This window comes from Typopeltis vanoorti, chromosome 10 (genome assembly GCF_054136105.1).
Source record: "Typopeltis vanoorti isolate ZY-2024b chromosome 10, IOZ_Tvanoo_1.0, whole genome shotgun sequence".
Taxonomy (NCBI): Eukaryota; Metazoa; Arthropoda; class Arachnida; order Uropygi; family Thelyphonidae; genus Typopeltis; species Typopeltis vanoorti.
The window spans coordinates 60,227,959-60,252,956 of NC_143558.1; the positions used below are offsets into that span (position 1 = coordinate 60,227,959).

At 35.6% G+C, this 24,998-nt stretch overlaps 1 protein-coding gene across 2 annotated transcripts in view; it reads right to left on the reverse strand.

Moving 5' to 3' along the window:
- Window positions 1-24,998, reverse strand: part of LOC150102446 (uncharacterized) — a 108,954-nt gene that overhangs the window by 11,724 nt on the left and 72,232 nt on the right. For both annotated transcript variants that reach the window (XM_090399761.1, XM_090399759.1), the window contains one exon: window positions 17,674-17,847. In XM_090399761.1, the coding sequence (XP_090255887.1) occupies window positions 17,817-17,847 (31 nt within the window). In that variant the 3' untranslated portion in view covers window positions 17,674-17,816. The remainder of the gene's footprint in view (window positions 1-17,673; window positions 17,848-24,998) is intronic.

A 24,998-nucleotide genomic window follows, 5' to 3' on the forward strand; every position in this document is an offset into this window, starting at 1 on the left:
AAATTGCATCTTTAGTATATAGGTACATGAGGAATAATGGAATATTTTACAGTCAATGTGCCATTTCTGCAAAACATTTTGACAGGTTACATCAACCTTACCATGCTTCTGAATGTGGAATCAGAACACTTAGCTTAACAATCTGAGTACTTTTAGCCATATTAACTTTGATAGCTTGAGTGAAAAAGTGTATTAAAAAAAAAAATTCAGTTTTTAAATATTAACTTGAAGTAAATGAAGTAAAATTAAGATTGAAAAAATTATACTGCAACACCATTTACTGATGATGTTCTGCAATAACATATTGGGGTTCTTAGATTAAGAATGCACTTGGGATTTTGCTTTTTCTGTTCGCAGTTTTTTTTTTTTCATTTTATTGCTTACTTTAAATCGTTTTAAAGATGACCCTATGAGTTTTGATATCAAGTACTATTTTCCAGTAAAGTATACTTTATGATCAATTTATTTGCAATCAAATTTATATAAAAAAGTTTTTACAATTACATTCTAACTTTCGCTATTTCATGTTATGTAAAATTACCCGAACTTTGTGGTTCATTGTCACTTTAATTACACTAATGAACTGAATCAGAATCAAACATTTCCTTACATGTCTCTATCCCTCAAATCTTCCTTCTTTTAGATCAGAAGTACTGCCTGAAAATAAGTTAGTCTTGAAAGTGATATGAAACATTTTCAATGAATTAAATGCAGTGATCTTCTTCATAGCATTTGATGCTTTTTGTTTGTAGGCATTTCAGAGAGCCTAATTCAAAGTAAAATTTCTAAAACTAGACTCTTTTGGACACATGCTGAAAAAAAATCCCATATTAAAAGTAATGTGTTTCTCCTTTTGTTTGTAAACAGTTCTTAAATACAGAGGATAATTATTTATTAAAGACACTATAAAAATTGAATAAAATACAAAATTTTCCAAATTTTGGATCACTCTTAGAGATCATCTGTAAGTTACAAACAAGGCTAGAATTAAAGAATGTAAACAGGTTCCAATGACATTACTAATCTACAAACACCACAAATAAAGCAACATGCTCATATTTTCGATTTGCTAGCAATGATTCTCTCCCCGCTTCTCATTCATTTCAGTTAGGTATAACACTGGGAAAGCTTGTTTTTTTTTTTTTTTAAATTCCTTTAGATGGTGGTACATTTATACCAAAAAGAGCACTGTGAAAAAAGGAAGAACATCTGATGGATAAAGATATATAATGAAATATGCAATTGGAATTTAATTCTTCAGTGGTGAAAGAAAGTGACAATGAACTAAAAAAAAAAAAAATAGGTATTTGTGCATAATATTAAATAAACAGAAGAAAGAATGAAATTGTAAACTTCTCTATGTAAATATGATTGCAAATAAATTTATTATAAATGTCTGCTACCAATACACTGCGTGTTACCACATATACTAATATTGGCAATCCAACTACAGTACTCACAGAGGTTCACTACTGTCTTCTCACTCATAAGCAACCCATTCTTCTGAATGATTTCTTTAGAAAATCAAAAATGTACATTTTGATTTTATAAAGAAATTTTAAAGACAAATAATACAGGAAACATGTGAAAATGAGTAAAATCTAATATCAAAATAATATCATTAAATTCCTGCCATGTACTCTCAAGGGGTGTACAGGATATGATAGTACTACATGAAAAATTTACATCATTACTAACTTTTCTACAATTTTCCTCCAAATCAATCTGTTACTTGTCAAGACTCCAACATTATCAGATCTTGTATTTCTATTGTCTAAGGCAATTTTTTTTTTTACCATATCAATCTACCTATATCTCGGTCTTCCTCTGGGTCATTTTCCTGCCAACCTGGCAGAGAACACCTGTTTTGCTAATCTTTCCTCGTCCATTCTGTTTAAATGACCATACCACCTGAGATTAGCTCTGATAATGCATTCCTGGATGCTGACAATGTCAAGTTCTTTCCTAATATCCTCATTTTTAATATGATATTGCCATTGATGCCATCTGTTCATGCCCCTAATCATTCTCAGGACTCTTCATATCTGCAGTCGATAGTCTTTGGTCAAGTGTTTTACTTCTGACCCAGCTCTCAGATCCATAAGTTAAAACTGGTTTGAACACCGTCTTGTATACAACTAATTTAGTGTTCCGACTAATCTGACAAAATTCTCCGACTGAACTAACAGTTTAGTCAGAGAATCTTGCAGACTTGTAGCAGATTTATTTAGAATTATAACATCATCCACATAAAGCAAAGAACTAACATTAACATCTCCAATTGATATCAGGTTTAATACCACTTTCCATCATAATGTGATCCATATAGATAATGAATAACAGAGGGGATAATATACATCCTAGTGTGACATCAGATTTAACATTAAACCATCTTCCTGTACTTCAATTCTAACTGCTGACTTCCAACTCAAATAAAGACAAAGTATTGCTTGATATAATGACCCATTGACACCATACAACTGTAGTGTTTTGAATAGCTTTTCTCTTGGCACCTTGTCATTATATTACATTCCAATGATTTCTCAACTATTTGTCGTAAAGTGAAGATCTGAACCTGACAGCCTCTATTTGGCCTGAATCCATCTTTTCATCCAGAATTCTTCTCAACCGTTTCTCAAGTATACGTGCATAGATCTTACCAGCAACACTCAGTTGGGAAATACGTCTGTAATTCTCACATTCAGTTTTATTTCCCTTTTTATATATGGGTACTATGAGAGCTCTACTCCAATCATCAGGAATTTGTCCCTCTGTCCAGGCCTTCTGAATTATGCAGTGCAGCCACTGTAGGACTTTTATATCTCCATACTTCAGCATTTCTGGTTGAATATCATCTATTCCTGCTGCTTTCCACATTTCAAGCATTTGATGGCTATTTCAAGTATAGATATGTATTCCTGACTGTATGCCTGTTGAGTGTTTTTTTACCACTGTGCTATCACTGCTCATTTCATTTAGCAATTTTTTGAAGTAATTACTCCATACTTCAAGGATATCTTTTTCTCCTGTTTTTATGTCACCTTTATCATCTCTAACTCCTTTTATAGCACTCTTTCCTCCATTTCTAAGCTTCTTCAACAACCTCCAGAATATTTTGCCACCTTCTTTGATATTTATTTTCTATGTTCTTGCCAAAGTCCTCCCATGACTTTTGTTTGGCCAGTTTTACATAGTGTTTAACTTTCTTACATGTCTCAATATTCTCTAAGAGCACAAGCTGACTTATTTGACAGAAACTTTTGATATGCTTTCTTGTTTTCCTTCACTGCCTCTTTAACTTCCTGTGTCCACCATGGAGTTCCAATTTTTCTATCCTTGCAGACAACCTCACCACATGTCTCTCTGGCTGAATCAATCAGGGTTTTCTTCAAGGCTTACCACTGAATCTCCAAGATTTGGTTCCTGTTCTCAAACTCTTTCATTTTTATTTCAATAGATATTGAAATAAAAATGAAAATTTACATTTGAGAGCTGTTCAACTTTTATTCGCTTTAAAACTTTTCTCTTATATGTTTTTCTTTCCAGAATGAAATTCACTTTTATCCTGCTCAAGACTAAATAGTGATCACTTCCAACTTCAAATCCTCTGTACACTCTGGTGTCCTGCACCAGGGAGAAAACGTTACTATAGACAAAAACATAGTCAATGAGACTTTTCTTATTCCTTGCCTCTTTTATTCATGCAAATTTGTGCCCATTTTTATGTTGGAACATGGTGTTAGTAATAACCAGTTCATGTTCTGAGCAGAAATCCAACAGATATTTGCCATTATTATTAGCTTTGCTCTTTTCTCCAAACTTTGCCAAAATATTTTTGTATGTCTCACAATCATTTCCTACTCTGCTATTTAGATCAACAACAAGGAGCAACTTTTCCTCTTTCACTGTGTCAGTAGCTTTCTCTAAAGCCTCAGAGAAAAATTCCTCCACTACTACCTTAGTAGAATCTTCTGTGGGACCATAGGCACAAATAAGTCTCATTGCCTAGTTCCCCATTCTCATATTTGCCCACATCACTCTACTTGAGACTGCGTGCCATTCAAGAAGATTAGCCTCGTATTTAGTGTTGAATACTATGGCTACTACTTTTCCTTGATTGTCATTACCTGAATATAACATTTTGTATTTATTGCGCAGAAAGATCTCATTAGTTTTTGTCTTTTTTGTTTCAGTCATCCCTATTATGTTGATCTGGTACTTGTCTAATTCCTCAGCTAGATCCATTTCTTTGTCATTCAGGCTTCTTATGTTGATAGTACCGATCTTTAACTCTTCTGGCGATGTTGAGTTGGGCTGTTAGCCCTGGTCCCCTGGTGAAAACGGGGGGGGGGGGGGCATCTTTTTTAACCAGGAAACGCCCCAGCCAGTTATTCAGTATCCAAGTAGATACCTAACAGGGTGCACCATGAGAAGGTGAGGATTGGACATTAGGTCAAAAACCCTGGTTGGTTCACTGCATTCCTTTAAAGGCTATGTGGAGATCTCCTGTCAGTTATACAGCTTTGACTCTTAAGCACCCCTATCAAAACAATAGTCAGCATGAAATCTGTAAAACAAGCAACACAAAATAGATTTGCTTTAGAATGCAAAATGTATTCTAAACCAAGAACTACAATACGTTGTAGCAGGGTATTTATTAATGGCATTCTCTAGCAAAGAATGCTTACACCATTTTAAAAATTTATATTAATTAAATAATAGTACCTAAGCAATTCATAAATGCAGAAACATAACTAACCACCTAAAAATAATATGGTTATTTAAACAAAATAGAGGAGATATACTTGCTACTCAAATGATAAATCTAAATTTATACAGAAGAACACCACACCATTCAAATAAATTGACTAATACATCAAGAATCTATTGTTCCTATACCAGTTTAAGGCAGGGCTCCAGAAATATAAGTTATATCTTGATAATATCCAAGTTATTAACTTATACGTATTTATTTATACTAGACGTATTTTCTCTAAATGTTTTGTTGTCTATATGAATAACAGCATCATCGAGAGGATACTTAAAATATATAAAGTAACAACAAAAAATTAAATGTTTTCCAACAGCAGTTAATATCAATAGCTGAAATGACTGGAATGATACTCTAATCACAAGTATCATTAGGCATGTTACATGCAATCTCAACACAGGAAAGGTCTTTAATTTTACATGTTAATTAATGATTTCCAGATGTCATAAAGGATAAACCTTGAATTTCTATTTAATGTGCTTTTGAGTGAATGACTTCAGAGGACTCCTTGAACAACCTGTTGAAGTAATTCTCTTTTACTTATGGTATGGAGGATTATTCCCATTTACCGTGTGACATTCTTTTAGGATGTGCACTACGAGTCTGCTTTTATCTTCCCATTTGTTTTCAACGTTGCTCATGTTCTTTGTTGCAGATTTCGAAACTTCTCCCAGTCTGATCAATGTATATCTTCCCACAGTGCATGGAATCTTGTATACACCTGGATGTTTATAAAATTTCTGTGTTATCAGAAAATAGTAGTTCCATTAGTACCTTTTTTGAGTATCACTTTTGGAGAAGCCGATGAAATAGAATTTGAAGTCTGTTTTTGTCTGATGTCATCATCTTTATGTTTAAAGTGGGACACTCCTAAACAGAAGCAGGCGAATAGTAAATATAATAGTTTGTTAAGAGGAGTAACATGGGAGTTTTCCCAGAAATAATATCCATGTTTAAAGTTCTATTTTTCAAGGTTTTGATTATACCTAATTTTTACTGAGGGTGATGGAATGAGCTTGCTTATAGGTACCTGCCTGCCTGTGTGGATTTTGTTTTATCTATGGACTTCTAATGATAATCCTCCAGCGATGCTTTTGTTCACAAGGATGTCTAGGAATGGTAATTTTCCATTATTTTCACTTCTAATGTGAATTTTATATTTTTGGATGTGGATTATTCAGAAAATATAGAAATTCTTCCAGGTCTTTCTGGGTGTGTTTCCAAATGATAAAGCTGTCAACCACATATCTCCACCATACATATGGTTTAAGTTGTCTGTTCTATAGCTGATTCTTCAAATTTTTCCATCTATAAGATTGGTCAATTGGTAGAGCCTCTGCTACTAATGGCTCATGAAAAAAGTTAACTAAGTTTGAGTGCGGTTAGTAGTTGGTAATTTTCCAAAGGAGATCAATTCATTCGATGCTGTTGGCACACTCTCCCTCGATGAGTCTTTGGACTCCCTGGAGGTGTCACATAATAATAATAATCTTGGTCTTGCAATAGGCTCATCTCTGATCATTGACAAAAGCATTGCTGGAGATTTATCATTATAAAAGTCTATAGGAAAGAAAAGACAGATAGGTACCTACAAGAGCAAGCTCATTCTATCACCCCCAACAAAATTAGGGATAATCAAAACCTCGAAAAACAGAGTTTTAAACATACTGAAAAATTACGACATCAAAAGAAAACAAGAACTTCAAATCTTATTTCATCAGTTCCTTCAAAATGGATATTCAAAAAGGTAATAAAACAAATTCTATTTTCTGAAGGACCACCTCATGATAACATAGAAATTAATTCCAAAGGCATGATATCAGTTCGATATATTGGCAATGCATCAAGCAAAATAACTAAAATATTTAAGGAGTCAACATCAGAATGGTATTCAAACCAGTCAACACCTTATGAAGCTTTCTACATTCCCCTAAAGACAAAGTTCCATTTTATAAACATCCAGGAGTATACGTGACTCCGCACTTTTGTGGGTAGATATACAAAGGTCAGACTGGGGAAGTTACGAATCTCCAACAAAGAACATACTGGTCAATGTTAAAAACAAACGGGAAGAAACCAGACCTGTAGCACACATCCTCAAAGAACATCAGACGGTAAATAGGCAAGCATCCTCCATACCATACTTAGAAGAGAATTACTTCGACAGGCTGTTCAAGGAGTCCTCCAAAGTCATTCGCTGAAAAGACACACTTAATAGAAATCAAGGAATGATTCTTCACATCTGAAAATCATCAATTAACATGTAAAAATTAAAGACCCTTCCCATGCCAGAAATCATACACAGAGTTTACACAATGGAGGTACTGTATGTAACATGCCTAATGATACTCGTGATTAGAGTACGATTCCAGACATTTCAACTATAGATATTAACTGCCGTTGGAAAATGTTTAAATTTTTTAATTTATTTTAAGTAACCTCTCGATGATGCTGTGAGTCATATAGAAAGCAGAAACATGTAGAGGAAATACAATTAGCATAAGCTAGTCAATGGTTGTTATAAAGTTGACATGGAAGAGATTTTTCATAGAATGGGAGAGGATAGAAAAGGCCATCCCTAGAAACTGTATAAAGAGGATAAGAGCAGAGGAGCAGGTTCCTTACACAGAGTGGTTGGTGAATAGAATGCATTGTCTAAGTGTGTTATGAATGTAGACGCATTAAATCAGTTTAAGGAACAGTTGGATGAGCTTTGTGCGTGAGTGTGTACCTCCTATGATGAGCTGACTCCATGGAGGTCAGAAATACCCAATGAGGCTTGTGATTAGACTATCGATTCCAGTCTTTTCAACTACAGATATTAAAATTAATGGCTGTTGGAAAAAATTTAATTTTTTGCAGTTTATGTTAAGTAACCTCCTGATGATGACATTAGTCACACAGGCAGCAGAACATGTAAAGGAAACCTAGCTAGTATAAACAAAGCATTGCATATAAGTAAAAACCTGGTTATTATCAATCAAGCAAATAATTTACTCATAGGAAATCACAAAAATACAACTTAAATCTACTAGCTACAAAATTTTACTCACCCATGGTATTGGTCTACTTTATAAATCTTGTTACAGGCAATGTTCCAAAAAATTAATGTTATGATGACAAAACAAACTAATATGGTATGCCACAAAAAAAAGCAGCACTGAACTTTACTTCATAACATATATCGCTGTAGCTATTCAGTACTGTTTTTTTTTTTTTTTTTTTTTTTACCATACTGTACTATAAATTAAAGATACCAAGAAATTATATACAGGGGAGTCTTCGAGTTACGTTGGAGATCCATTCCTACGGACCGACGTAAGGCGATTTTCGATGCAAGTCAAAATTACCATAGCTCAAGTTACTTACCTAACCTAAAACACCCTAAAATCATATGTATATATCAAGAAATAAAACTAGGCCATAGGAAAATGAAAGGGAGAACATAATTACTGTATAGTACAGAAAAATGACAAAAATGAAACTGTAATAAAAAAACAAACATAAAAATGAGAACAAATTCTAATTTCACTTCTAATGTAATGGCTCTCCTTTTCTTCGACACATTGCCATCAGAAGAGTCTGCATTATGGAAGTCATAATGAAGGGTAAAAAGTCACAAAAAACACAAACACAAAAGTGAGAGAGTGGATGTAAACAAAGCACACGGTACCCAAAGAGTGCATGCTGGGACCCAAGCAATGCCACCTCTTCCAAACAAACACCGCATAACAACGTATTCTTCCACCGAGCTCACAAACAAGTTTGACTGCAACGTTTGAATTTTACGTCGCGCTGCTTCAAGTCAAAATTTATTTTTTAAATTATTTATGGGATTACTGCCATAAAGTCAAAATGACACATGTCAAGGATCCCCTGTACTTGGTTTAATCCTTTATCCAAGTATAATCAAACAAAGTTAGCACCTGAAGTATTTTCAAGAGTGGGGCAACTTGTACACTAGTGGCCAAAATTGTGGAAACCTTTTGGAAAAAGTGTATTTTTGAGGTTTGATGGATCATAACACCACTTTTTTTTTTTGGTGTAATACCATAAAATTATATATCAATGGAAATATAATTTAATCAAGAATGTAATGCAATAACTTTTATGAAGGATTTGTATTAGAACAGCAGTTATAAAGAAGAAAAGTGAAACACAGAAAAAATTAGATATACAAAAATTCTTCACAATGCGAATTAATACTTAGTTGGGTAACCTTTAGCGTTAATTACGGCCTTACAATGCCCTCCCATCGAGTGAACCAAGTTTTTTTAGTTCTGCAGCTGTTATAATGTGAAACCAAGATTGAATTATTGCTTCTATTAATTGGGTTTTATTGGTGGGTTGCTTACTAACAAGTTTCTTTAGCAGGCTCCATAGATTTTTAGATTGGGTTAAGGTCTGGGCTATTCCAGCAGTGCAATATGATTATCTTGAAACCACTTTTTGCACACAGCAGCAACATGACACGGAGCTGTATTCTGTTGAAATATAAATGCTTCATTATCTTGGAAAAGATCACGTGTGTAAGGCTTCAGTTTGGGCTCAAGTATTTCATTTATGTATTTTTGGGCATTTATATTATCATAAATCATCCAAATTCTGAACAAATTCTGAAAACACACCCCAACTCAACATCACCAAAGTTAAAAATCGATACTATCAACATAAGAAGCCTTAATGGCAAAGAAATGAAGCTAGCTGAGGAATTAGATAAGTACCAGATCGATATAATAGGGTGACTGAAAAAAAAAAAAAAAGACAAAAACTGGTGAGATCTTTCTGAGCAATAAATACAAAATGTTATATTCAGGCAATGACAAACAAGGAAAAGAAGGAGAAGCCATAGTATTCAACACAAAATACAAGGCTAATCTTCTTGAATGGCAGGCAGTCTCCACAAGTAGAGTAATGTGGGAAAATATGAGAATGGGGAACTGGACTGGAGACTTATTTGTGCCTATGATCCCACAGAAGGATCTACTAAGGTAGAGGTCAAGGAATTTTTTGAGGCTTTAGAAAAAGCAACTGACACAACGAAAAAGGAAAGGTTGGTCCTTGTTGGGGATCTAAATAGCAGAGTAGGAAATGACTGCGAGACATACAAAAATATTTTGGGAAAATTTGGAGAAAAGAGCAAAGCTAATAACAATGTTGGATTTCTGCTCAGGACATGGACTGGTTATTAATAACACCACGTTCCAACATAAAAATGTGCACAAATTCACATGGAGAGAAGAGACAAGGAATAAGAAAAGTCTCATTGACTATGTTATTGTTGATAGTGATGTTTTCTCCCTGGTGCAGGACACCAGCATGTACAGAAGATTTGAAATTGGAAGCAATCACTATTTACTCTTGAGTAGGATAAAACTGAATTTTATCTTGAAAAGAATAACATGTAAGAAAGTTTTAAAGCAAATAAAAGTTCAGCAGTTCTCAGATGTGAACTGTAGACTAAAATACACAAAGATTATCGAAGAAAAAATGAAAAACTTTGAGAAGAGGGACCAAAGCTTGGAGATTCAGTGGCAAGCCTCGAAGAAAACCCTGATTGATTCAGCTAGAGGCATAGTGAAGTTGTCTGCAAGGATAGAAAAATTAAAACTCCATGGTGGACACAGGAAGTTAAAGAAGCAGTGAAGGAAAAGAAGAAAGCATATCAAAAGTTCTTGGCAAGTAAGTCAGCTTGTGCTCTTAGAGAATACAGAGACAAATGCAAGAATGCTAAACAGTGTGTAAAACTAGCTAAACAAAAGTCATGGGAGGACTTTGGCAAGAATATAGAAAATAAATATCAAGAAGGTGGCAAAATATTCTGGAGGTTGTTGAAGAAGCTTAGGAATGGAGGAAAGAGTGCTGTAAAAGAAGTCAGAGATGATAAAGGTGACATGAAAACAGAAGAAAAAGATATCCTTGAAGTATGGAGTAATAACTTTGAAAAACTGCTAAATGAATCAAGCAGTGATGACAACACAGTGGTAAAAAACACTGACCAGGCATGCAGTCAGGAATACATATCCATACTTGAAGTAGAAAAAGACACTAAAGGCTTGAAATGTGGAAAGGCAGCAGGAGCAGATGATATTCGACCGGAAATGCTGAAGTATGGTGGTATAAGTCTTACAGTGGCTGCACTGCATAGTTCAGAATGGCTGGACAGGGGGACGAATTCCTGATGATTGGAGTAGAGCTCTCATAGTACCCATATATAAAAAGGGAAATAAAACTGAATGTGAGAATTACAGAGGTATTTCCCTACTGAGTGTTGCTGATAAGATCTATGCAAGTATACTTGAGAAACAGTTGAGAAGAATTGCGGAAGAAAAGCTTGGTGAAGAACAAGCTGGATTCAGGTCAAATAGAGGCTGTCAGGATCAGATCTTCACTTTACCACAAACAGTGGAGAAATCATGGGAATATAACAAAGATCTGTATTTAAGTTTTGTCAATTTGCAAAAGGCATATGACAAGGTGCCAAGAGAGAAGCTATTCAAAATGCTACAGCTATATGGTGTCAATGGAGCATTATATCAAGCAATACTTATTCTTTATTTGAGTTGTAAGTCAGCAGTTAGAACTGAAAGAAGTATAGGGAGATGATTTAATGTTAAATCTGGTGTCAGACAAGGATGTACATTATCCCCTCTGTTATTCATTATCTTTATGGATCATATTATGAAGGAAAGTGGTATTAAACAAAATTGGAGATGTTAATGTCAGCTCTTTGCTTTATGCGAACGATGTTATACTTCTAAATAAATCTGCTACAAGTCTGCAAGATTCTCTGACTAAATTGAATAACTGTTGTAATAGATATGGTATGAAGGTCAGCAATAAAAAGACAAAGAATGAAAATAGGCAGAATCATTGAAAATGTCAACTGTGTTGTGAATGGAGAACCTGTGGAACAAGTAAAACATTTCAGCTACTTAGGTATGCTTTTTAGTGACGATGGTAAATTATATATAGAAATAGATAATAGAATCAACAAAGCTGGTATGGTATGAAGGCAATTGAATAAATTCATAAGGAATAAGAGAGAAATTAGTCGGAACACTAAATTAGCTGTATACAAGACAGAATTCAAACCTGTTTTAACTTATGGATCTGAGAGCTGGGTCAGAAGTAAAACACTTGACCAAAGACTAGAGACTGCAGATATGAGAGTCCTGATAAAGATTAGAGGCGTGAATAGATAGCATCAATGGCAATATCATATTAAAAACGAGGATATTAGGAAAGAACGTGATATTGTCAGCCTCCAGGAATGCGTTAGCAGAGCTAATCTCAGGTGGTATGGTTACTTAAACAGAATGGGCAAGGAAAGATTAGCAAAACAAGTGTTCTCTGCCAGGTTGGCAGGAAAACGACCCAGAGGAAGACCAAGAAATAGGTGGATTGATACGGTACAAAGTACCTTAAACGATAGAAATGTAAGATCTGATAATGTTGGAGTTTTGACAAGTAACAGACTGATTTGGAGGAAAATTGTAGATAGGAAGTTAGTAATGATGTAAATTTTTAATGTAGTACTATCATATCCTGTACAACCCTTGAGGGTACATGGCAGGAATTTGATGATGATGACCTTTTGATGTCATACAACCCCAGATCATAACACTAAGTGGGTGTTTTGCGGTAGATGAAATGCAATCAGGATGCAAATCTCCGATTCTTCTCCTTACGTATTTTATGCCATCACTACCAAACAGCAAGATTTTGGTCTCATCACTCCAAATAACACTGTCCCATTGTTCCGCTGTCCAGTTATCATGGGTTTTAGTCCAGTTTAATCTTTTCAACCTTTGTTTGAGAGATAAAAATGGCTTTTTTTGTGGAATTCTAGCATTTAGACCAAATTCCTGCAATCTGCGCCGAACAGTCCATGCACTCAACTTCACATTGTATTGCGCCATTTTATCTTGTATACACCCAAATGATTTTCTTCTGGCGCAGTCTCTCAATTCTTCTATCATCACTTGCTGCCACGCCTTTTCCTGCTTTTTACCAGTCTGGTTTTGTAGTGACTGAGTCTCCTTATACCTCATCAAAAATTTAGAAATGCCACCTTTGGTTAAGTTTCCACCAATTTTTCTTCTAATTTCTTCATAACTGTAGTCTTGATCACTTAATAGTACTATTTTACATCGCTTTCTGGGTGACCAGTCAACTCCTTGCACCATTTCTTTAATTTTATTATGTTTTACAAACTCACTAAATGAAAGAACACAAAAAAAAAAAAAAAAAAAAAAAAAACTTGATAGCAATCACATAACACACCGACAAAATGTCCTCCTCTCAGCTCCAATACATGACATCAATAGCTGAATCCTACTGACCTTATTGGCTCATTGCCAAACAAGATGACACCTAATTGGCTCTCTAAACAGTCGTGCTCATTGGCTACATTTAAATGAAGGAAAGCTATTTCATATCAACCTAAGCAAGTTGTGCTTGTTTTTTTCTGGTTATTTTACTATAACTTTTCATAGAATACAGATAATTGAACAAACTTTGTTGCATTACATTCTTGATTAAATTATCTTTCCAATGATAAAGGTTTCCACAAGTTTGGCCAATTTGGTGTATATAGAAGTCAATGACTTCACATCACTTGCCTCAGTATCTCGTAATGCAAAGCACATCTTCATGGTATGTATAATGCTATGCATTATGGAAAGGGTCACTACCCAGACCAGTTTCGACCTTTATTGAAGTCTCATCAGTGGGAGAAAGACCTAGAGGTGATACTAAGGTTAAAGTAATGTTATGACTTCAGCATACAACCTATAAATAATTTACAGGTTGTATGCCTATCAACTAATTAAAACTTATTTGGTGCCTCATTTACAAATATTAAACCCCATTCTGCTCTAAACTGCTTTGCACATCCTATTTAGTAAGTCTCAGATCAATTGTTTAAAGTTTCTTTACTTAGTTAAATTTAAATTAAACTTGTCAAGAAAGGTTGTGCATTAAGTACCTTCACAACTAAGGCTTGTATATATACAGGGCGATTCAAAAAGATGGACTCAATTTTGTAAGTCTATATATCAAACATAGAACTAGTGACAAATATGATGTAAAGTACACAGTAGGCCCTCCTGTATCCGCGGGGTTTGGGTCCATCGTCTTCCGTGGATACCTGAAACCGCAGATAGTAGCGAACCCCATATATACTATGTTTTTTCCTATACATAAATACCCATGACAAAGTTTAATTTATAAATTATGCACAGTAACTAATAATAAAACAGAACAATTATAATAACAACATACTGTAATAAAGTTATCTGAATGTGAATGGAATCTTAGCAACCTTATATGTGTAGCTTTCTCCACCTTTGCAACGAGTTGCCCTGCTGTTGGACAATCTCTGCGATCAGCCGAACTGTATTACTAAAAGAAAGAGCCATACGGCTTCATTTCGGCGATGTAAAATTACATAAGCAAAGTGGATATTAGATCCAACATTATTTCAAAGCCGAATGTTTGTAGAGACTATGAAAGTTTTGTAAGTTGACCTTTCGTATGTTAATATCTTCGGACCATGGTTGACCATGGATAGATATGCAGGTCCTACTGTATTTGATTATACTCACAATAAAGTTTACAGATGTTCAACGTGCCCCCCCCCCCTCCGGCTGCACAGATAACATCAAGACGGTAGCTGAATTCATCCCATATCCAAAGAAGGATGTCTTGAGCCACTGAGTTCACCGCAGTTTGCAATACGGCTTAATAGATCAACCAAAGTTGATGGTAGCGGTCATACATAAAGTGCTTCTTTTACAAACCCCACAAGAAAAAGTTTCAGGGTGTGAGATCAGGAGATCTTGGGGACCAGAAATGAAGTGCAAGGTCTTCATTCCCAATGTGAACTATCCATTGTTGAGGTAGAGATTCATTGAGAAATTCTCAAACATCCTGGTGCCAATATAGTGGAGCTCCGTCCTGTTGGAAAATGAAGTCTTCTGAATCTTCATTCGAGGAAGAAGCCAGTTTTCAAGCATATCCAGATAAGTTACTCCTGTAACGGTCTCCTGAGCAAAAAAGAAAGGTCCATAAACTTTTGTTCTCGATAAGGCGCAAAACACATTAACTTTCGGGGAGTTCTTCTCATGTTGTTGCAATGTTTCACAGGGATTTTGTAGTCCCCATATGTGAACATTGTGTCAGTTTACTTTCCCACTTAGGTGGAACGTCGTCTTGTCATTGAAAACTAAAAGCAGCAGAAAAGTGTCATCTTCCATGTTTTGGAAGCATACAATCACAAAATTTGACACACTTTAAATTGTCGTTTGTGCGAAGAGTGTGAACCAGCTGTAGGCAGTATGATTTGAACAGTAAACTGCACTTCACACACCAGACAATTGGTTGCAGTATTGCAAGTTCTCTATTCACTCTATGGGTTAACTTGCTTGGGCTATGCTCAAAAGTCTGTTGAATTCGTTTATAGTTCTCTATGCAGTCTTCCCGAGCTTTTTCCCTTATACAATCTGTTTGCTCAAATTTATAATTCCAGAGACAAATGCTCTTCCTCATTGGAGGTATAATGTTGAAACTACAACGAAACGCACACTACACCGCAGTCGCCGACTCAGTTTTAATGAGCTCATGAATGAAAAAAATTTTGTGCTGCACAGTAGCCATTTCACTCGCAACTGACACTGCTGCATTGCTGTGTGCTAGGCAAGCGCTTTAGCAGTAGTATTTCAAACTTTAGGACCTCCTCTTTCAAATGTTATGTAGATCATTCACATACAATGTATAGTTTAGGAAATATAGCCGTATGATATTGAGTCCATCTTTTTTTGGATCACCTTGTATATCAAGGCTAATAACTTAATATTAGCTGCTTTAGTATCCCATAATGCAAATTAAATGCACACGTATAATGCTATGCATTAAGAGCCTGACCACTATCTAGACTGGTTTTGAGATATTTTGAAGTCTCATCAGTGGAAGCTAGTCATCCAGAAGAGATACTAAGGTTGAAGTACTGCAAAAAGTCCCACAGAGGGGGTTATCAAAATATAATGAAAACACCTACAATTTTTTTTTTTTATTAATAAGCTATAGGTCCACCTTGGCCTGTTAGAACACTATGAATTCAATGTGGAACAGACTGATACAAGTCATGTACATAAGATAATGGAATTATCTTAAACTTATAAGCACATCAGTGCAGTGTGTGAGGTGCAGATGAGGACAGAGATAGTTTATTGATGTTTTTTTTCTACATTACTTTAGCCCAAGGGTATCCATTGTCTTGCATGGGCCAAGGAATGTCAGCAATGAACCATTGACAGATGGAAGATTATATGGAGTGATATATCCCATTTCCTGTGGCACCATGCTGATGGCTGGGTTTGCATTTGGCATACACAGCATGAAACCCTGTTCCCTGGTTGTACATTTGGGGTTCAACAGGCAGGTGAAGGGTGGTGTTATGGTCTGTGGAGCTTTTTCCTGCATGCCCTAGGTCCATTGATTATCATCCCACAAACATTGAATGATGAATGCTACAGGGACCTGTTAGCCAACCAACTCCATCCATATCTGCAGGAGGCCTACCCCAACCACAGTGCATCTTTCAACAGGACAATGCACCTTATCATTGGCCTAACAACTGCTGAGTAGTTGGAGAAACAAGACAACGAATTCACCACATTGCCTTGGCTCCCAAACTCCCCCGACTGTAATCCAATTGAACATGTGTGGAATATGCTTGAATGGGGTGTAAGAACTGCTGATCCTCATCCATGGAATGAGTGTAAGCTGATGAAGTTGCTGTAGCAAACAAGGGTTCAGTGATGCATAAAGCATGTTCGACACCCTGTCGGGCAATGACTGCAGAGAGGTGGACCAACATGTTATTAGGTGGATGTTCCTAATGGAAAGAAACTCAGCATACAAGATGCCTAGTTGTGAAGATACTTCATATGCAAACTTTGCTTATACTTTAAAGGATTAAACAAGAATATAATTTCTTGGCAAGTTTAATTCCCGGATCAATTCAGAAGAGAAAAATTTAATAACTATCCTCATATTAACCAGATGCATTCGATAAGGAAACACTGCATAATACTAATTACATAAATAATTCCTACAGGTCAGTGTTTTTCAAACTGCAGGTCACAACTAGCTTTTTTGTTTTTTGATCAAACAGAATAAAAAAATATTAGTGTATTAGTGTATCCCACAATTTCATGACACTTTCATGCCAGGCCACACATTCTGCATGTTACGTATCAGCGCATATAAACTGTTGCCTATTTATAAATAGGCAACACCATGTATTTTCTACAACTGAAAATTTGAAATAGGTTGTTAGGACAAGTGCATTTAGTTACTGTGTTTGGCACTACAATAGAACTGTTTTACTTAATCTGTATGCAGTATACTTTCCATGGGAGCAAAGCTGTTTTCATTCTAGTTGTCTCAGATTTATACTAATTGTCTTGCATCTATAGTATAGTGTCTGTTATAGAGGGAAATGGAATGTTTATCAAACAGGGACATTTTCATTCCATTCTTCTGAAAGAATAGCCAGTGAGCAAAAACTAGTTGTTCATATGAATAAAAATGAATCCTATGTTTTATGGCAAGCACGTTCTCACGTTAAATATTTCCCAATTTCTGTCTTTGTAAGTTGAGTTTTTTTTTTTTCTAATTTATATATTTTTTGTATGTTTTAAAGTTATATGTAAATGTTAATAAAATCATATTTGATATAAACTTTGTTAGATTTTTTTTTTATTATATGTAATAAATGTATCTATTTTTTTGTGAAATTTCTCTTTCAGCTTATTTTTTTTTTATTGTGGGTTGCAGTTTGAAAAACACTGCTACAGGTAATATACTTTATTTTCTACTGTTGACTTGGACCTTACCTTTTATCTTCTACTGCTGATTTAGACTTTTTTTTTTCTGTTCTTACAGCTAAGTCCTTACTGTGTCTTCCAGTTAAACTTATTCACTATGCCACACCATCTTCTGTATATTACATATCTGATTACAACCACTGTTCAGATGGCTATTTACAGTCACAGAAATATTTCAGATTCCTAAGAATTTTAAAACGAAAGCAGCTCATAATTACTGATTTAACATATCAGTAAATGAAAAGAGCAAGTTCTCAAACATACTCATTTGTATTCTCATGACTTTAATAATATGAGTACCATAACATTTGAAAAAGTCTTCCAAAAAAAATAAATATAAATAAAATAAAACTATAGCTAGTGACTCACTATGAAACCTATAAATAACTCACTGTTTTCACATTATCACAGTCAAGAATAGTCAGAGTTTAAAGTTTGCTACTAGAGTAGCAATATTCACTATTTGCCTGCTTGGAACACTTCTTTACCCAAGTATTTACATATGTGATAATTTCAAATTGTAAACGTCTTCAGCAATATCCTTTTCTGACAGGCATAACAAAGCATAAAATCTTTCTGACTTGAAGGCAATTTTATCAAACCAAGGATATTGCAGAAGTGGCAAGAGATTAGCAGGGCTGAGAATAGAAGGAAGTAGGCTGTTCAAGGTAAGAAACTGAGATCAAGTGAACAAAAGAGAAAAACAAGGTAAGAAGAAAATTATTCACCAAGACTATGATCAGAGGAGTACTTAACAAATGTATAACAAACTCATATGTTCCTTGGCATGAAAATTAATATTAGTCATGCCATATGGATGCAAAGAACTAATTGTCTTGGTTGGCACTAATGATCTGAGAGGTGAAAAGTATTCTATGAGAGACTATGTGAAGGAGTTGTTGGACAGAGCAAAAAAGAAGAGCAAGAAGGTGATGCTGTGCTGTGATAGAGTGAATTGAGGAGGACACAGATAGTAAATGAATCAATTCACAGGTTATGCAGAAGGAATGATGTACAATTTGTGGTCTCAGTTTGACAGAAAGAATGATTGGTATATAATGTTGACAGAGTGCACCTAAATGGTTTTGGTGATAGGTGTCTAAAGAGTGCATTGTTCAGCAAACATGACGTGCAAATTCAGGAAAACAAGCAATTAGGGTGGATGTAGGTGAATGTGTCTCGAAGCACCTATGAAGGGAGAGTGTGAAAATCAAAATGCTGAATCTAGTCCTCAAGCAAAAATATTGAATAGGGTAGTCAATTCATGAAGTAAATGTGGTTAGGGACCTGAAGTGATGCTAGTTTCTGTATGCTAATGGCAGAAGTATCAAGAACAGGGCCATACTTACACTTCTCCCAAGTCACTTAAATTGGTCCTAATTTTTTGGGGGTCCCCAGCTTGAGCCTCATGCACCTGTGCATTAGTACAGCCCTGAACAAGAAAGAAGAGTATCTGGCAGCAGATAGTGCAACCTTGCCAAAAGTTATAGGCACTAGTGAAACTTAACAGCATATAATGTAGTACAGGGATAGAATGCAAGGGCTTAGTATTTTCAGGGAGGATAGAGAAGACAGAATGGGGAAGGGATACTGCTGATGACAGCAGCCAAAAAAAAAATAAATAAATAAAAGATAGGCAGGAAGGTGGCTGTTTATATGAAGCAATCTGGTGTGAGATCAAGGCCAATAAGACAAAATATGCAGTTGATTGCTGCCAGGGAGGGGGGGGGGGAGGGGTTCCAGGGATGATCTGGAAGATATGTATCAGCAAATTAGTAGAATGCATGGGTGGAGTTATTATTATGGTGACTTCTATATGGAGATATAGATTGAAAGATCATACATCATACAGCAGGAAGGAAATGAAATTTAAATCTAATAAAGGTAACATGTGATGGAGGAAAATCAGGGTGCAAGGGTATTGGGACTTATCATAGGATCAGGAAAGCTATCCATTACCAAAGTGGCCACATTGCCTGATTGTGGAAAATGACCATGCAGTATTGACTTGGGATAGTAAAACATGAATATTCTATCAAGCAGGGATATATAGGTGGAACTAGAAGGCAGGTGATTATGACAAGCTTAGGAGGAAGCTTGAAGCTGTGCCATGGCATTAAGCCCTGCGAGGAAAGGATGTTGGTCATACATAGGAGATAGTGAAGGAGCATCTGGAGGAAGCAACATTAAATTAATGTTTTAAGGATACTTGTGACATAAGATTGAATGATAAATGCACGTAAACACAAGAAAGATATTTAATTAACCAAATATTTCGGTCTGGAAACAGCAGACCATCCTCAGTGGTATTACAAGAACAGTTTAAAAAAAATACAAGCTAGAATGTTAACAATAGATCGTTTAAAATAGAACATGCTGCATGATGTTATATCACTAAGTATGAAACGGAATATTTTGAAGTACAGACATGATTGAAAAAAAAAAAAATTAATGAGTAATCTTGATTAGACTTTCCTAGATTTTTGATATAGATATACAGTCATTACGATTCAGGTTGGGACGATGGAGCAAGGCCTCTACGCTTTCCTCGAACAAACGTTGAAACCTATAATGGGATTCATGCAAGAGGCGAGTCCTGGACCAAAGGATGCTGTGGTCAGTTTCAATCCCATGCTGAGCTAATCCACACCTTTCAGGTTTGTTGTGAAGAATGGAGGATTGATGTTCTTGGATAAATAAAATAACAGCCAAGTAGAAGGAATGGCCATGGGAAGTCCTCTTTCTCCTGCTTTAGCCAACTTTTATTTAGAACATTTAGAAAAAGTCCTCTTCTCATCTATTTTCCCTCAACCATCCTTTTGGGAAGATATATAGATGACATCTTTACTATTTGGCCACATGGCAAAACTCTTTACCTTCTTTTTTAAACAGTATCAATTCCTTGCATCATCGTATAAAGTTTACTATGGAAATAGAAGAAAACAACCAGTTATCTTTTTTAGACATTCTCCTCATCCGGTCACCTTCAAATACTTTTACATCTACAGTATACAGGAAACCAACGTTCACAGGTCATTATATTCTTAAAGAATCAGCCCATCATCCTTGTCAAAAACAGGAATTATAAAATGCCTCATCAGAAGAGCCAAAACTAATAATCTACTTTTGATTATCTACAGAAAGAACTTTCTACTATCCAACAACACGTGTAACTCAATGGCTTTTCTGAAAAAAGTACTCAACATCTTAATTCTTATAATCCTCCACAAAACAACAAAGTTTCAATACGTCGAGTGCCAATTCCTTATATCTCCGGTATTTCAGAACCTATCGCAATAATTTTAAAGAAATATGATTTAACAGCTACGTATTCACCTATTAACAAATTATCTTCTCATTTTCCTTCTCCTAAAGACAAACGCTCAACTTTATCTCTTCTTGGAGTTCATCAAATTCCGTGCAACTGTGATCTCTCCTATTTTGGATGACTGGGCATTCTCTTGAAAAAAGAATCCAAGAACATCAATCCTCCATTCTTCACAACAAACCTGAAAGGTCTGGATTAGCTCAGCATGGGATTGAAACTGACAACAGCACCCTTTGGTCCAGGACCTGCCTCTTGCATGGATCCCGTTATAGGTTTCAACGTTTGTTCGAGGAAAGCGTGGAGGCCTTGCTCCATCGTCCCAACCTGAATCGTAATGACTGTATATCTATATCAAAAATCTGGGAAAGTCTAATCAAGATTACTCATTAATCCCCCCCCCCCCCCAATCATGTCTCTACTTCAAAATATTCCGTTTCATACTTAGTGATATAACATCACGCAGCGTGTTCTATTTTAAACAATCTACTGTTAATATTCTAGCTTGTATTTTTTTAAAACTGTTCTTGTAATACCACTGAGGATGGTCTGCTATTTCCATACCAAAATATCTGGTTAATTAAATATCTTTCTTGTGTTTACGTGCATTTATCATTCAACATTAAATTGAATACATCAGGTAAAGAAGGTAAATCAGGTAGGAGTAGATGGATGAGTAATATTAATCATGATCTTAAAAAAAAATTCCTGTGGTAGGTATATATATATATATATAAGGAAAAAGGCAAATCTGATTACCAGAAGAAACTAGCTAAGCAGGCCAATGGAAATCCTAAAAAGTTCTTTTATGTTTCAAATGGAAGAATAACAATGGCTGCTGATGGTGACAGAAGCAGATAAAATAGTTGAGTTACTGAGTGCCCATTCTGCAACAGAGTATCATCCAAGTGAAGTTAATGTGCTGTGACAGACTGATGTGGGAACAGAGGTGAATGAATTAGAGGTTCTTGGGATAATTGCAGAATCTCAATGTAAATATGGCTGTAGGATTAGATGGGATATCAGTTTTCATTTTACAAGAATGAGCAAGAGAATTGGCAATGCCTCAGACAAGGCTCTTTAAGTCTCAATTTTGGTAGAGTTCCAAGGTATTGAAAAGAGAGCAAAATAATTCCCTTGCATAAGGGAGTTTCTAAGACTGAAGCAGCAAATTATAAACCACTCAGTATCTCAGGCATGGTGGTAAAAGTACTACAAAAATTGGTTAAAAAAAAAGAATTTAAGAATATATAAAAATATGATACTGCATGAGGTTCAACATGGCTTTGTGAAGGGTTGGACATGCCTTAGTAATTTACGAACTTTTTATAATAGTGACAGCTGAGTTAGAAATGGCTACACAATGATTCTGCTGACATTTACAAAGGCATTTGACAGAATAACCTATAGGACTAGATATGTAGATAAGAGTGGCTGGTGGACATAAATAAAAAAGTGGTATACGGAGAAGCAGGTGACTAGTGGTATGTTGCAAGGTTCAGTGCTGGGACCACTAATGTTTATTTTGTACATAAATGATATAGGAAATAACCTGAAAGTAAATATTGTTTGCTGATGATGAAAAATTAGGTAAAGTAATAGTTAATCAAAGAACTGTGGAATACTTGCAAAATGATTTAAATATGCTGTCAGTATAGGCAAAAGATAATGGGTATCAGTTCAATGTGGAGAAATGTAAAGTTTTGCATTTTGTGATAAATAGATAACAAGCCATTTATCACATTGATGGCACTGTACTCCAGGAAATAGAAACTAGAGATTTAGTGGTGGTGAACAGAGAGTAAAGTTTAGAACCTCTTTATAAGGCCCTTTATAAAGGGTGGTGGTAAACACAGTTAAAATTTAGAGGACATATTAAGATAGCTCATTAGATTACTCGGCTGTTGAACACACAAGAAGAGATAAAGAAGTTATTCCTCTTTATAAGGCCTTGGTATATCCACATCTGGATTACTGTGCCGAGGTCTGATCTCCTGAGTTTCTTGGGGATGAGGAAGTGGTGGAGAGGATTCAGAGGTGAACAACCAAGATGGTGCGTGGTCTGTGGGATGTTCTCTAAGAGGATATATTGTATTGAGGGAAAATGAAGTGCAGAAGTTGGTTTAGGTGAAGTTTATATGATCGAGGAATTTAAGTTACTTAAGAGTTTTATAGAATTGATGCAGTGGAAATGTTACAGAACAAGAGGTCATCACTAGAAGTTGAGTAAATTTATGGTAAGTAGTGATGTGAGGACTAGATTTTTCACTTTGGAGAGTGATGAATGAATTGAATGGGTTGCCAGTGTCAGGTATAAGCACTTTGTTAATTGGTTAAAGAAGAAGTATGATAGATTGTGTGGATAGTTTGGCTTTCCATGGAGAAGCCTGTGCAATAATAATATATACAAGGGTGGTTCCATAAGTTTCTGGCCTGACTAACTTTTAGAAGTGATACTTTTGAACATAATCTCCCCTTCCTTCAACACGCATTTCACACTTTCAATTAACATTTCTATGCCATTGAAGAAAAATATAGTCTGTACTTTGTCTGCATCTTTCACCTCATTATCATCTGTAAACTTTCTTCCTTGAAGATCTTTCTTCAGTTTTAAGAAGAGGTAGTAGTCACTGAGTGCTAGATCTGGGCTGTAGGGTGTGTATGTTCAATCTCCTAGAAGCCACAGTCCTTCACTGCAGCTTTTGCAACAATAGCAGTATGGACTGTGAAGCAAACAAACAACATGACTCAGCATTCATCTCTTCCCCTTTATGGCATTGTGTAGGAGTGAATCATAAAATTATGCAATCATGGTGGTATCCTTGAAGTTAATCAAGAGAATTCCAAGGCAATCCCAAAAGACTGTTGCCATGATTTCCTTGATGGATTGCGTGACCTTGGCTTTTCTCGGTGGTGCTTCGCCTAGTTTGCACAACTCCATGGATTCCGTTTTGGAAAGAGGATCATAACTAAGAACCATGGTTTCATCCCCAGTGACAATGGATTCCAGCACTTCTGATTCCCTTGGCAAAGCTCTGAAAACTTGTGAGAACAGGTCACAGAATGCTCCTTATGAATTGAAGAGAGAAGTTGGGGCACCCATCTTGCACTGACATTCATCATGTGAAGCTTCTCATGAATGATGCGTAAGATGGTTCTTATAGAAAGCCCCAACATTACTGAGATTTGTTTGAGCTTCAGCCATCTGTCATTGAGCAGTTCCTCAACAAGAGAGACATTTTCCTCAGTCATCTCTTCCACGGGTTGACAATCACGAGGATCATCTTCGATGCTCTCTCTTCCTAGGCAAAACTGTTTAGCCCATTCCTTCAAGGTGGAATGTGAAGGAAAAAGCTTTCCCATAAACACCATCCAATCGCTGTTTGATAGCACTTGGAGAAAGCCATTCTTTGGTGAAAAACTACAGCAGCACAGTACTCAATTTTTAACATTACAGCCACTTAGCATGCCACATGTTAGTCAAATAAGTGCCTCCAAACTGATTGATGCAGGTAGAGAGTTGAAATTGGTACAGTAAGCTCCCCTAGATGGTGCTACCTGTTATGCACACCATTTTTAAAATTCGCATACATTTTTTATGTCAGGCTAGAAACTTTTGGAACCTACCTCGTATCTTAATTTCCCAGAAGAGGACCAATAATTCTAGATTAATTTTGGCTGGAGTACTGTAGATAGTGAATCATTTATAATTTTTTTTTTTTTGAAACCTTTATGATATCTAACAATTCTGCCCAATTTTGCCATCTACAAATGATTTACACCCAACTTAAGATGAACAATTTTAGATCATAAATAGGAACCTGCATAAAATTTTAATTAGAAAGGAGGGAGTTAATTGCTTAATATAATTTCAAATCATTCTGCTACTAAATATGGTTCAATTTAAACCAAAATTTTCCTATGAGCTGTAATAAAATCTGACTCAAGGTTAATAGTCAGTAACTTACACAATTAACAATAATGGATATTATGGCAACTATCAGAAATA